Genomic DNA, 13,513 nt, shown 5'->3' with positions numbered 1-13,513 from the left:
AACTCTGAATGAAATACAAGAGAAACAAATCAAGCAGAAATCACGTGGTGGGGGCACAGTTTGCCTGTGGAAACAGGCTGTTGTAACTGCTGTTGCCCTGATCGTGACCAGCAGGTGGATTGCCCAGTTGGAATCATTAGGTTTGGGTGATAATTTGTGTGTGTGTGTGACAGTAACTGAGGGTATGAGAGGTCAAAATGTCAAAACAGGGTTTTCTCTGTTTGTGGCTATATTAACACCAGTCAGTGGGTCAGAGGCCCCTCGTATAATGGCAAGGATGACAAAATTAATAATAATAATAATAATAATAATAACAATAACAATAATAATAGTCATAGTGTACAGTTATGGCCTAAACAGCGGCCAGCTTGATGGCTCTCCTTCCGTTCCTTAGGCTCTGGTAGCTCTTCTGGCTCTTCTCCATCCCACAGACTCAGACACTCAGTCTTCGGCTTCATCTGTACCTCATGCCCTGCCCACACCTGCTGCTCAGCCCATGCAGTGAAGTGTTCAACTCTCTTAGTGTGTTCTCTAGAGCTAGACTTTCTGCGTAGTCCCTTTACAATTGATATCTTTGTGTATATCCTTTTTTTGTTTTTTATGTCATTGTCCTCATTTTATATATATATATATATATGTATATATGTATATATATATATATATTATGTGTAGTGTTCTGCCTGCATGTATGCCTGCACACCAGAAGAGGGCACCAGATCTCACTCTAGATGGTTATGAGCCACCAAACGGTTGCTGGGAATTGAACTCAGGACCTTTGGAAGAGGCGGCCAGTGCTCTTGACCTCTGAGCCATCTCTCCAGACCTACTCTAGTTCTTCATCTGTATTTTCCTCTAGGGATTGATCAGACTGTTAACAACAGCCATTTAAAATTAAATTCCAGTTTTGCTAATCGTCATTTTGTCAGTAGCCAGTGTAACTGGACTGAGGTGGTATTTCAAGGTAGTTTTTTTGTTTGTTTGTTTGTTTGTTTTCTTAAGAGAGTATGGAATGCTTTTAATTAAGGGCTGAGTCTGGCCGGCATATCACTTACCTTTCCATTCTAGGTTTGCATGAATAAAGAATGTATAGAGGACACGTTCTTGCAATATGATTGCACCCCAGAAAAATGCAACAATCACGGTGTAAGTAAGGAAAACGCACCAATCGCCCTGTACGTAGCAGAACTGTGAATGAGAAAGGGAAACCTGGGAAACTGCACAGGAGAGCAAGGCCTAAGCCCTTCTCCTTCCTCGTCCACCTCCTCCTCCTTCCTCTCTCCCTCCCTCACTTCTTCCCTCCTTCCCAACAAGGAAGCCACATAGGAAAGTGCTTGTTATCTTAACGTAACCACTAGTTGACAGATTTCCTGGGTGTAAATGAACCTGGCCGCCTGTCTTACTTAGCCTGTGACTTTATGGTGTCTTCAGGTGTGTAATAACAAGAAAAACTGCCACTGTAACCCCACATACTTACCGCCAGACTGTACAAAAACGCAAGATTCCTGGCCCGGTGGAAGCGTTGATAGTGGCAATCAAGAGCGAGCCCAGCCAATCCCCGGTGAGTCTCACCGACAAGTAGGGAACATAGTTAGAGCGTTGTGGGACCAGGGAATTAAAGTGCTTGCCTCACAAGCTTGAGGACCTGAGTTTGATCCCCAGAGCCCACATAAAGATGTGATGGTGGCTCAGACTTGGAATCCATGGATAAGAGTTGGGAAAACGAGAAAGGTGCTTACCACCCAGCTCTGGAGCACACGTACATGCTCGAGCTTGAGAACACACGCTCGAACACACAGACACATGCACACACACACACACATACACTGAGGAGCCTACTAGGAGCGTTATGTAAGTCAGCCTACAGTAGTTGTAGCAAGGTCCAAAGTTTTGAGATACTCTTTAGAGTAAATCCAGAAGAATGATGATTTTTTTTCCTATTGCTCCTGCCTTCCCTGTGAAGAGTGTGGCATCCTTCCCATTAAACTGTGTGCTCGTGAAAGTTGTACAACAGAACTCTCCGTCAGCTTTCCCCCCTTGTTTTTCAGTTTGTTTACCTCCGCTCCCACAAGCAACCTTGTTTTACTGTGAGTTCTCAGTTAGAGAAGCACGGCTGCCCCAGCTTGCTAGAACTCTTAACTCTCTGGAAAGTGAGGGCTTGGTCCTGATGATTTCGTGGAGCTACATAGAAACCAACAGACTTGGAGAAGTTTCTGGAAGTGTGCAAAGCCACTTTTAGAAGGACACAGCACCACACACTGGCCATATGAAGATGAAAGAAACACTATCATGTAAAGCACAAAGCTTTAAGACCAAATTGTTTCCCCGTAGGGCCAGTTATCTGACCAGGCTTATCACGCCATTCTGTCTTTTAATACGGATTCCAAGACTTGTATGGCTGACACAGGAAGGCTTCTTCCTATGACCACACTAACCTAACCTGGAGAAATTAGCATAATTACTGCACCTACAATGGCCTCCTGGCAGCCGGTGCCAGCCTTTCGCATGAGGACAAGAGAGCACAGGATTCCAAGATCTTCGTTATTCTTAATCATGTTACTCCATCAACAGTACCTGGTTACGGATGCTATCAATGAGGACCAGAGAAGCCTGGCTGTGGCCCTTTGGTCGCAGACCTCAGCCTCTCAGACTAAGGACCCCTATCAGCAATGAGGATCCACAAAATAAGGTTAATACCCCACCCCAATGCCTGGATCATTGACCACCAACAAAGACCAGAGGGGTTTGCCACCTCCAAGACAGCCACCACCGACTCTGTCGGAGTTCAGGTTCCCAGAGTCACGTGTGGATCAGCAGCTGGATCAGAAACAAGGAAGAATCAGAATCCCTGACTCTGGTTGTACAGACAGCTGGTACCATTCCATGGGTCCTGAGGAGACTATAGCTTCTCGAGAGGAAGGGACAAGGAAGGGGAAGGACCCTGTCTCTGTAGGCACCTGAGGGCAAGAGCAGGGAACCCAGGCTGTCTGCCCTCCACCCAGTCATCAGAAAAGGAATCGCCTCATCTTGTGTGCTCTGACCTGGAAAGGCAAAAAGAAAGCTTGAAGAGGTCAGTCCTATTGGAAGAGTTGTGTGGCTTGGCTGGAACTCCCAGCTTTCTGCCTTTCTCCTAGTGCTAGGTTACAGATGTTCTCCACCATCAATCAGCCCACGAGATGTTCTTAAAGCAGAAACTAGTACAATCCTTGGTGCTGAAAAAAAAAAATCAAGGGAGCATTAAATTGAGATTGAGATTCCTTGCCTGCCACAAAGCAATCAATAGACTAACAGAATTATCTGGCCAGTTTGATAAAGGACATCCAAAAAATTGAAACCAACACATTATGTGATGAGCAATATCTATTTCCCCATAAAATTAGGAGCAAAGCAATGAAGTCTGCTCTCACTATATGTATTCCGTATTCCGTATATTTCCTATGTCCTGGGCCTTGAACTAAGGAAAGAACAAGACAGGAACAAAAGAACAGAAAACAGAAAAGAGGAAACGATGTTGCTTTTATGATACAATTAACCAGAGAGAAAGTCCTAACAGATTAAAAAACAAAAACAAAAACAAAAAACAATTCTCAAAGGCCTCTCTATATAACCTGGGCTGTCCTGGAACTCACAGTATGTCCAGGTTTTTAAAATGATGTGTATGTGGTGTGTGTGTGTGTGTGTGTGTGTGTGTGTGTGTGTGTGTGTGTGTCTGTACACATGAGTACGGATGTTCTCAGAGACCAGAGATGTTGGGTCCCCCTAGCTGTTATGAACCAACTGAAGTTAATGCTGTATGAAGCAGATCATTGATCTAAATATGAAAACTAAAACTACAAATATTCTGAAAGGAATTGTTGAAAGAAGAGTTTGTAGGAAAGGATATGAAGACTTGACTGAATAAGACAATTTAGACCTAAAATATTATGTAAAGCAATTTTTTTTTTACTAGAAATAAGAGTTTGAGACCACCTCACTGGTAACTGGGACGACGCGCGAATTCCTTTTGTCTATATGATCAAACAGAGACTCCCTGGAACAGAAAAGTCTCTGGTGAAAAGCAAGGAATGTGAGCTGGAGAGATAGCTCAGCTGTTGACTGCACTTCTTGCTCTTGTCGGGGACCTAACTTTGGCTCCCATGACCCACATGGTGGCTCACAACCATCTATAATTCCAGTTCCAGAAGATTCAACATCCTCTCCTGGTCTTCTCAGCCACTGGTCACACACATGGTGTCCATACATACATGTAGACAAACACTCATGCACATGAAAAAAAAGACTTTAATCCTTTCAAAAGATAGACACGAGGAACTGGAGAGACAGCTCAGCAGTTAAGAGCACTGGCTGCTTTCCAAAGGACAGGGGCTCAATTCCCAGCACCCACATAGCACCTCACAACTGTCTGTAACTCCGACACCCTCGTAAAGACAGACATACGGGTAAACACCAATGCACATAAACAAAATGAACAAAAAGATATAGACAAAAAGCAAAGCAGGGACAAGACTCTTAGCCAAGGAGCTGAAGAGCTCGGGGGTGGGGGATCTGACGCCACCGTGTCATCTACATCAGATACAAATGCGCTACTGATAAAGTTTGCAATGGGGTAAGATGTTTGTCACTGCAGCACACAGTGTCATCAGTGTTCTTGTCCTGGTGACCGCGTTCTAATCCCCGGTACGTTTCTTTGCCAGTACGGCCCTCCATCGCAAGTGCTTACAGCTCCAAATCTACACGGTGGCCATTTTTCTTGATCATCCCCTTCTACGTCTTGATCTGCGTCCTGATCGCCATGCTGATAAAACTTCATTCCCAAAGGAAAAAATGGAGAACCGATGACTTCTCGAGCGATGAGTGGGTGGATTTCACACCTGTTTTCCTACTTTCATAGTTAGTTGGCATAATGGGGTATCAACATCAAGGCAGCTATAGCTAGCAACTCAGATTTAACGTTTTTCTTCGTGTGGAAACTGAGTACTTAACACATTAATGATTAATATGATGAATATTCAGGGTTTTTTTAACCATCAGGTTTTAATCTTATAAAAAATTAGTGGGAACCGGGTGGTGGTGGTGGTGGTGTATGCCTTTAATCCCAGCACTTGGGAGGCAGAGGCAGGCGGATCTCTGTGAGTTCAAGGCCAGCCTGGTCTACAAAGTGAGTCCAGGACAGCCAAGGCTACACAGAGAAATCCCGTCTCGAAAAACAAAGCAAAAGAATTTGGGAATGAGCTCACTCTAGCAACCTTGCATCACTGTCCCTCAGAAACTGTCTCTGTCTCTAACTATATAGGCAATTTGAAAGTGAAACTGAATCCAAAGAGTAGTCTGGACAGCAAAGATTCCAGTGTCAAGGTGAGCCTCCAGCATTCCAAGGGAAGGAGAGGAGGAGGAGTAAAAATGCATGACATAAAGGGTGATGATCATATAGTTCTAGATCATGCAACAGTGCATAATTTGCAGTATTATCATTTATATCCATAACACAAGAGTGTTATAAATGATATTACAATTTATCATTGAACTATGTCAGACTCCACCACACACCAAAAAAATCATTATGCTTCCAATTACATCCTTTAGAATTCTTGAGTTCAAATGGTGAACAAAGCTAAATAAGAGACTTAAATTTCTGTTCCTCATGAGGCCCTCCTGGGGCCTTGGTTGCACCCTGCATGGTTTAACCTGGTTAGACCTATGACAGACTCTTCTCCTTTATGTTTTCTTTCAGAGTAATTCGTTTCAGTGGACAGAAAAACAGTGGAAAAGAAAAAAATATGCATTACCTGATTGCCTTGGAAGTCAAGCCTGCATATTGTGGTTTCCATCTGGCCAGAAATCGTATCTCTCCATACACATGTATGATACATATATGTGCATATAATTCCATAAATGATTTGCTTGTAAGAAATGTATGATTATGAATTTTGTACTATACTTTGATATTTTACCTATTTCTGGTAGCCAGAAGGCATGAATTGTATTATCTAGTAGGCACATTACACAAAAGGTTATAAAATAAAGGTGGTACCATGACTCATATACCATGGATATGCTGTCATGTTGTAGTTCATAACCAGCACAAAAACGGTGACCCCAGGACTCAGAGGCCACTCTAAACATGGTGTCATAACACATGGCGTTTATAGAAGATGCGTGTTGAAGTGCTCGCAGATTCAAAATGAGGGATGAAAACACACAGACGGGCGCCTACACAAGAGAAGAGCGTGGGCTTGAACCCTGGGAATCCTCGCGGAGATGAAAGGCATCAGGAGTCAAAGGGTCAGTTTAAGGGGACAAAAAAATGAAAAGTATAATATTTTCTGGCTGTTCCTGAAATCCTGGGAGTGGAGCTCAAGCCAACCTGTGCCACCCAGACCCTGTGAGCTTTCATGTACCGTTTTCACCATACACGAAGCAAACTTTAGCCAGACAAGTAGGAAAATCATTAAATCTAACGAGGAATTCAAACAATGTAGTTAACAAAAGTAATCTGCTTGACTTATAGGGCTCTGACAACAACAGGAAATTCTATACTGCAAATTATGTGTGTATGTATGTATGCATGCATAACAAAGAAGTAAGGTTTGATGTACCATGTAGAATATTTCAGATCATGCTTTTTCACTAAACTTCAGGTGAATTCCTGGGAATGCCAGTCAACTGGTAGGAGCTTGTCCAGCATGCCCTGTGGTTCGATCCCAGGACTGAAATAACTGGTCGTAGGGGAACACACCCATGGTTCCAGCCCCAGGAAGGTGGAGGCAGCAAGATGAGAAGCTCTTAGTCATTTTTTGTGAGCTCAAGGCTAGCCTGGGCTACATGAGATTCTGTCCCCCACCAGAGAGAGAGAGAGAGAGAGAGAGAGAGAGATTTAAGGTAAATATATGATGAAATGTTCAAGCCCTCGTAGTATTTGAGGCAGGCCAGACCTTCACTAAGAACACTTAGTGGGACTTTATATGTATTTTGAACTGTGTCTTTTAAATATTATTGGGAAAAAAAGGGGGCGGTGTAGTTAGGTCTTGAGCTTAGAAGATATCTAAGCTATTTGAAGATGCTAAAAGAAAAAAACTTAAGGAGTTTGCTATTTTGTTCACATATAATGCATATCATCCACTCATACATGCACGTGTGCTCACCTGTTTGGACATGTGTGTTCAGGTGCACACGCACATGTGTGCACATGTGTATAGAAGTTAGAGTTTGACATAGGTAGGCGTGTTTTTGATCTCTTTCTGCTTTATTCTAAGAGGCAGAATCTCATCATCAAAACCAGAATTACAGCTGAGCTGTCACATTCATCTGTCTTTGGTGTCCCCCACCCAGACAAACCTTAGGAAAGCCCATGGAATGTGCTAAGTCCTCCTCCCCCTTACTTCAGCCTAACTTGCAGGTCAGCCTAACCTAACAGGGCTATCCCAGGGGTCAGGGGGACCCAGGAGCTGGTCTGCGCGCTTACACAGCAGGTGCTCTGCCCGCAGGAACTCACTGCTCATCCCTAATCTACTGTTTTTTACAGGGAACAATGTAGAAATTAACAAAAAAGATTTAACAAGGAACAAAGAAAACCACAGTACTGAAAGTAAAGCCAAAATGACTTACTTAAAAAAAAAAAAAGATAAAAATAATTATCTTATTTTTCTGAAGATAGAAGAAGATTATTAAGGCAGATGTGACCATTGTGTCAAATAAGATTCATGCAGTCATAACAAATAAGAAAGTTGAATTTTTTTCTTTTTGTTTCATTTTTTGTTACAGTTTATTCACTTTGTATCCTGGATGTAGTTCCCTCCCTGGTCCTCTCCCAATCCTGCCCTCCCTTCCACTCCCCACCCCATGTTCCTCCCCTAGTCCCCTGATAGCGAAGGAGGTCCTATGTGACCCTAGGCTCTCTCTGACCCTAACCTGTCAGGACTGGCTGCATCATCTTCCTCTGTGGCCTGGCAAGGCTGCCTCACCCCTCAGGAGTAGGTGATCAAAGAACCAGCCACTGAGTTCATGCCAGAGACAGTCCCTGTTCCCCTTACTAGGGAACCCACATGGAGACTGAGCTGCCATGGGCTACATCTGTGCAGGGGTTCTAGGTTATCTCCATGCATGGTCCCTGGTTGGAGTATTGGTTTCTGCAGGACCCCCTGGGTCCAGGATTTTAGGTTCTGTTGCTCTCCTTGTGGAGCTCCTGTCCCCTCCAGGTCAGAAAGTTGGGTTTTATTAGGTGAAGTTGAGAGGTTCAAAAACTTAGAGTTAATTCCTAGGACTGGGGCAAAATCACCAGATCACAGTCCTTTCAGAGCAGAGGTCCAGCAGCAGTCCCCAACCCAGATAAACCTTAGGAAAGCCCATGGAATGTGCTAAGTCCCTTACTTCAGCCTAACCTGCAGGTCAGCCTAACCTAACAGGGAAGTCCCAGGGGTCAGTTGTCTCCCAGGTAGCCAGGCCTGACCATTTGCAGTCTTGGTGCCCAAAAACAGATCAATCATTTTAAAGGTCAGCTCCCCTAGAAGCCTTCTTACCCAATCCTGTAATGCCAAGACTTGTACTTCCCTGCTTGTGTTTTGTCCCTCTAAAAACCTTGTTCTCCTGGAGTTGAGGGTCACTTGCCCTTTTGTCTTTGTATTGTGCTTTGCATCAGACTCAAATCCTGTTGGTCGTTTGGGGACTCGCAATCTGGGTATTACAAAGTAAAAGTATTTTAGTAAAAATGACACTTTGCAAAACTAATCAAAACACAATTTTAATATCTGCAAAGGACTGTCATGTTTTTTTTGAAGCAATCATTAATCATACTTCACGAAAAGAAACATGAAGTCTCAGGTCTAGACAGCTTCCTCAGAAGCCTCAGATATTTTGGTTGCTTTCAGGAGGTCAGCAAACACTGATAGCAAAATTTGGCAAGAATCAGTCAAACTGTGGAATCGTCTGCTTAGCCGAGCCAATAGGCTCTGAGCTACATGAGGAAGGGCAGGTGGGTATCGACCCAAGTTTATTTGACTCCAAAGCCCACTGGATGGAGCCGAGCCATGCTAAGAGGAAGTGTGTGCTTTATCCTGAGCACAACCAAGGAGAAAATGGAGGCAATTAAGACTAGCTCCCAGCCCTCTTGGAAAAGTGACCTTAGAGGAAAGGTGCTTACTAATAATGGCCCTGGAAGGACAAAGGTTCTGTCTTGGAGGTTGTTACAGTCCGTGTGAAAGAGAGAGTGTCTATTGTCCTGGCGCAGTCACTGGGCTTATCTGTAATGAGAACTAGGAGATGGCTTTGTTCTCCAGCACAATGCTTCGCGGCAGGGACTCTTTGTTAGAACAAGACTGGATTGAGTCCAGTCCCCAGCTGAGAATGGTCCTCCTTGACTCAGAGCTGTCTGGGGAAAGCCCAGCCACAAGGCTGACTGCTGGCCTACCCACTATCCCATCACTGGGGAGGCCAAGGGTTAAAGAGACTTCTTACCCACAGTTCTCTTTCCTTACCTGCAAAAGGATGATGTCTGAGGAGAGTCTCCAACAGGTAGTAAGCATCAACTCTCAACTGAGCTGGCATCACCAAATAACCCCTCCTTCCTGCCTCCCCCCTCCCAGCCAGGTCCCCACAGCTCTCCCCTCTGGGTCGTTCTGAGCTCAAAGGCAGTCTCCATCTGGAGAGCCTTCTGTCATTTGCTGGGACAAGAGGTAAGAGCAGTCTTGGGCCCAGCTCAGTAATGGCTTTGAAGTCCTTCACCGGAATTTACACTGTGTTGGACTCCAGATTTGCTTCATTTGATAAACACAAAAATGGGACTGCTTTTCTTCTCAAGAGGAAAAACCTTTCTACACATACAGTGTCAGGAAGGGAAGCAGCAGCGAGGTCTCTGGCTGCAAAGCAGGAATAATGCTCGCTGCTGTCACTTTTAGCAAAGCAGGTTCCACTGCTTAAATGTCAGGATGCTTAATGTCCTTGCGTGGGGATAGCTCCATGTCCCTTAGAACCCGCCCTCTTCTACCTCCCAACACTAGCTCCTCTTTTACACTTACTTAACAATGTGTGTGCGTGTGTGTGTGTGTGTGTGTGTGTGTGCGCACGCGTGCATACATTCATACATGTGCGTATATTCGTGTGTGTGAAGTCACTTAGCACTTAAAGCAGATTTCAAGCCTTGTAAGCCCACTTTTGTTTTAAAATTTAACCAGAAACTAAAGACTAGAGAAACAAGGTTTGAAAAGGATGTAGGCAGTGTTCATGAGAGAAGGTTCTACCTCACTGATGGGGATCCCAATATCTGAAAGTGAGTCCTTCTGTCTTGAAATGGTAAACCTTTCCTAACCTCTGGAGCACAACAGCTCCTTCAGGCTGCAGGGACAGAGCAGGGCATTAGAGACCCAGCTTGTGGCTCATTTTGTAAAGAAAGAAATGAAGGGGGTCGGGGGAGGAAAGAAGTGAGGAAGCTGAGCTTTTTTTTTTTTTTTTTTTTTCCCTCCTGAGACAGGGTTTCTCTGGGTAGCCTTGGCTGTCCTGGATTCACTTTGTAGACCAGGCTGGCCTTAAGCTTACAGAGATCTGCTTGCCTCTGCCTCCCTGAGTGCTGGGATCACAGGCTTGTGCCACTGCGCCCATCTGGAAGCTGAGCTTTCAAAGGGATGAAACTAAATCTCTTTCCACCTCTTAGGGGCTCCTCATAGCTAGCTGCTAGCAATAGTTGGGTGTTTTCCAGCATTTTCTCAAATTTGCTTTTAATTGAATGTGTGTGCCAACAGGAATGTGGATCTCCTTGACTATAATGCAAATTGGCTCATGCTGCATTTTCATTTGATGGCTCTTGAGTAAACTTCCCGATAGGAGAACAAATTTATCTCATTCTTTTTAAAAGCTCCATGGCATTTAAGGACAGAGGTGTGGACCATGACTTGGTGTGTGTGTGTGTGCTGATCTTCTGCCAAGGGTCAGGTATTTCTATTGCATTGTCCAGCTAAGAACACATAAAGTGCTTCTCTGCGCTTCCCTGCCCATCAGGCTGTCGTCTTATTTCATGTCCGTCTTTTTTTTTTAAATTCTTAACTGGTACAGATTCATTACGGGGAAAAGAACCGAAGACGGTGAGTTTTAAACCTGGCATGTTCACACCCAGTTAGTTACCACTCATAATCTACCTGACCTCAGTTTGAAAGGTTCTGCTTAGGACGTGGTCTGGTCAACTCTTTGCTGCTGTGATGGGCAAGAGACAAAGCAGTCCTGCAACGGTGGTGGTACCTGAGCACCTTGGGTCCTTTCAGAGCCACCCTGAGCCTGACCCTCCACGCCTCAGCCTCTGAAGGGTGTCTGAACAGCAGACACCTCAGCTGTACCAGAGGAGCTCCAGAAAAGCAGTGCCACAGAGGGGGGAGGGCACGCTCCTTGTGGGCAGCCCCATTTTCTGAGTTTTAGTGCTGCACTGCATAGGAGTGGAAAAGTCCAACTGAGCACTAGGAAGCATGCAAGTTTTTTTTGGTTTTTTGTTTGTTTGTTTGTTTGTTTGTTTTTTCCAGTACAAACAGGTTTATTTGAAAGAGGGAAAGGAGTTAGGGCCTGAATGAACCCTGAGAGAGAAAGAGAGGGAGAGACAGACAGTAGGAGAATGTAAGAGAGAGAAAATGGTGGTACCCCTAGAGAGAGATTGGGGGAGGGGGAACACGGGCCAGTAGGATTTGCTGAAAGAGGAAGAGGCAGGAGGATATAGAGTTCGAGGCCAGCCTGGGATACACCTTTTTCCCTTTTCTCTCTCCTATATTCTCTCCGTCTCCTCTTAAGCTCTCCCACTGTGTGTCTGCGTCTTTCTAAGGCACGCCCCTTCTCTCTCTCCCCTCTTCCTTTCCACAATAAAGTTAACCAGCCTGCCACCCCCTGTCGCTCCTTCTGTCTGCTCCTGACTGTAATGTGATCACTTATTTCAAGTTTCTGTAGCCCTGACTTGCCTGCAGTGACGGGCCTGGAATTGTGAGTCAAATAAACTTTTCTCCACTCCGCTGCTTTTGCCAGGGTATTTTATCACAACAATGAGGAACAAAACTTGACGTTTCCTTCTGAAGCAAGAAGAGGGTTGGTTAGAAAGGACACCCATCCTTCTGAGTCCTGTTGAGGGTCCCCTTCATGTCACCTTCACTAGAGTTGTATCTTACGGATCTCATTCCTCTAACACTTCAGAGAACACTTTGAGGTAAAGCCCCATCAGTCTTGAAATCCTTCCACTCACCCCCGGGGGATAGCTTTGGGTACAGCTGAGCAGATTTGTTCTGTGGGCTTTTCACCAAAGCTCACTTCTCAGCTCATTTCAGAAATGAATCTTCTGGGCTGTAGAGTATGCCTTCATTGTGGGCAGAAAAACAAAGTTTCCAAAACCATGTGCAGCATGACAACCTTAAAGACAGTGATGCTGTTGATGACACCAGGTGTTTGCAAGCCTAATGCCACTCATGAATGAGTGAGCCATGCAAGAAACATACAGAAGCCCTCACAAACCCCCATGTGACAGATGATGAATCAAGCCAGGTCATGGAGTGCAAAGGACATGAATTAGTGCTGGGGCTTGAGCTGAGTGCTGTTAGGCTCTAAAGGCCATCCTTTAGCTCTGGCTCAGGAGCACAGAAGGAGCAGGCAGGCCACTTGTGAAATGTTGTGAAATGCAGCCTTTGACAGCTAGAGTCAGATAACTCCACTGGCACAAACCCAGGAGCACAAGCCCTTTTATGGTCTCCTGTTCTGACCCTCACCTTTGCACCCTTTCCCTGTCGGCATGATGGACTTGCATGTGAGTGGGCTGAACTATTTACCTGTGCGCACTCTCTGAGTCTTACTGTTTACTCTTCTAAATGCCACGTGCTACCAGAGCCCTGTGGGGGCCTCTGCAGGGCCCCAGACACTGACACATGCCCCTGTCCTCATTCTCAGCAGCTACTGCTGGGGCAAAGCTGGCTCTCTATAAATAAGAACCCTGACCGAGGTCGATCTGCAGGCTGAGCAGGCTCTCATCCATCACTGCTGATCTGCAGCCTCCCGTTGCCGTTTCTCGCCTGGCATTCATCACCTTGCAGAAGGCGTCCATTGATTTTCCGTTGTAACTGAATCTTACAAACGAGCGGGCTCGTAATTAACAAGCCAACATGGCTTTCATCAAACCTCTCCAACTGCAGGCCCAGCAGGGGCAATGATCAATGCCCCTACCCTTTCCCTGCTCCCATGACACCAGTCCAGAGCTCCCAAGAGGCACAAGGAACAGAACTAAACAAGGTGACCCCTCTAGGTGCCCAAGGGCTCAGTCATTGTCACTGACCACTTTGTGCGTGGGGCTATGGTTTGGGTTTTAAATGTCTCCACATGTGTATTAAAGGCTTAGTCTCTAAGTTGGTGTCATTCGGAGGTGGTGGGAAATTAAGACGTGGGCCCTAGAGGAAGGTCTTCTGGTCACAAAGGGCAGGCCGTTAATGGCAGCCTACCTCCAGCAGCACTGTGTTGAGTCACCACCATCCCCGAAGCAAAGGGACCAATTGGCAATGAAGCAAGGCTTACA

The 13,513-nt window shown here is 45.3% G+C and overlaps 1 protein-coding gene across 1 annotated transcript in view; it reads left to right on the top strand.

Moving 5' to 3' along the window:
- The window catches only part of Adam2 (ADAM metallopeptidase domain 2), a 42,278-nt gene extending 36,258 nt beyond the window's left edge, over positions 1-6,020 (top strand). Inside the window, exons 17-21 of the mRNA XM_021654859.2 lie at positions 1,066-1,143; positions 1,429-1,558; positions 4,692-4,851; positions 5,291-5,352; positions 5,729-6,020. Of these exons, the coding sequence (XP_021510534.1) occupies positions 1,066-1,143; positions 1,429-1,558; positions 4,692-4,851; positions 5,291-5,324 (402 nt within the window). The 3' untranslated portion in view covers positions 5,325-5,352; positions 5,729-6,020. The remainder of the gene's footprint in view (positions 1-1,065; positions 1,144-1,428; positions 1,559-4,691; positions 4,852-5,290; positions 5,353-5,728) is intronic.
- The last annotated feature ends 7,493 nt before the right edge of the window (positions 6,021-13,513 follow it).

Source organism: Meriones unguiculatus, chromosome 9 (assembly GCF_030254825.1).
Source record: "Meriones unguiculatus strain TT.TT164.6M chromosome 9, Bangor_MerUng_6.1, whole genome shotgun sequence".
In the NCBI taxonomy this organism is placed as follows: domain Eukaryota; kingdom Metazoa; phylum Chordata; class Mammalia; order Rodentia; family Muridae; genus Meriones; species Meriones unguiculatus.
The sequence above is the reverse complement of the archived record's forward strand: the minus strand, read 5'-3'. Positions and strand labels throughout refer to the sequence as shown.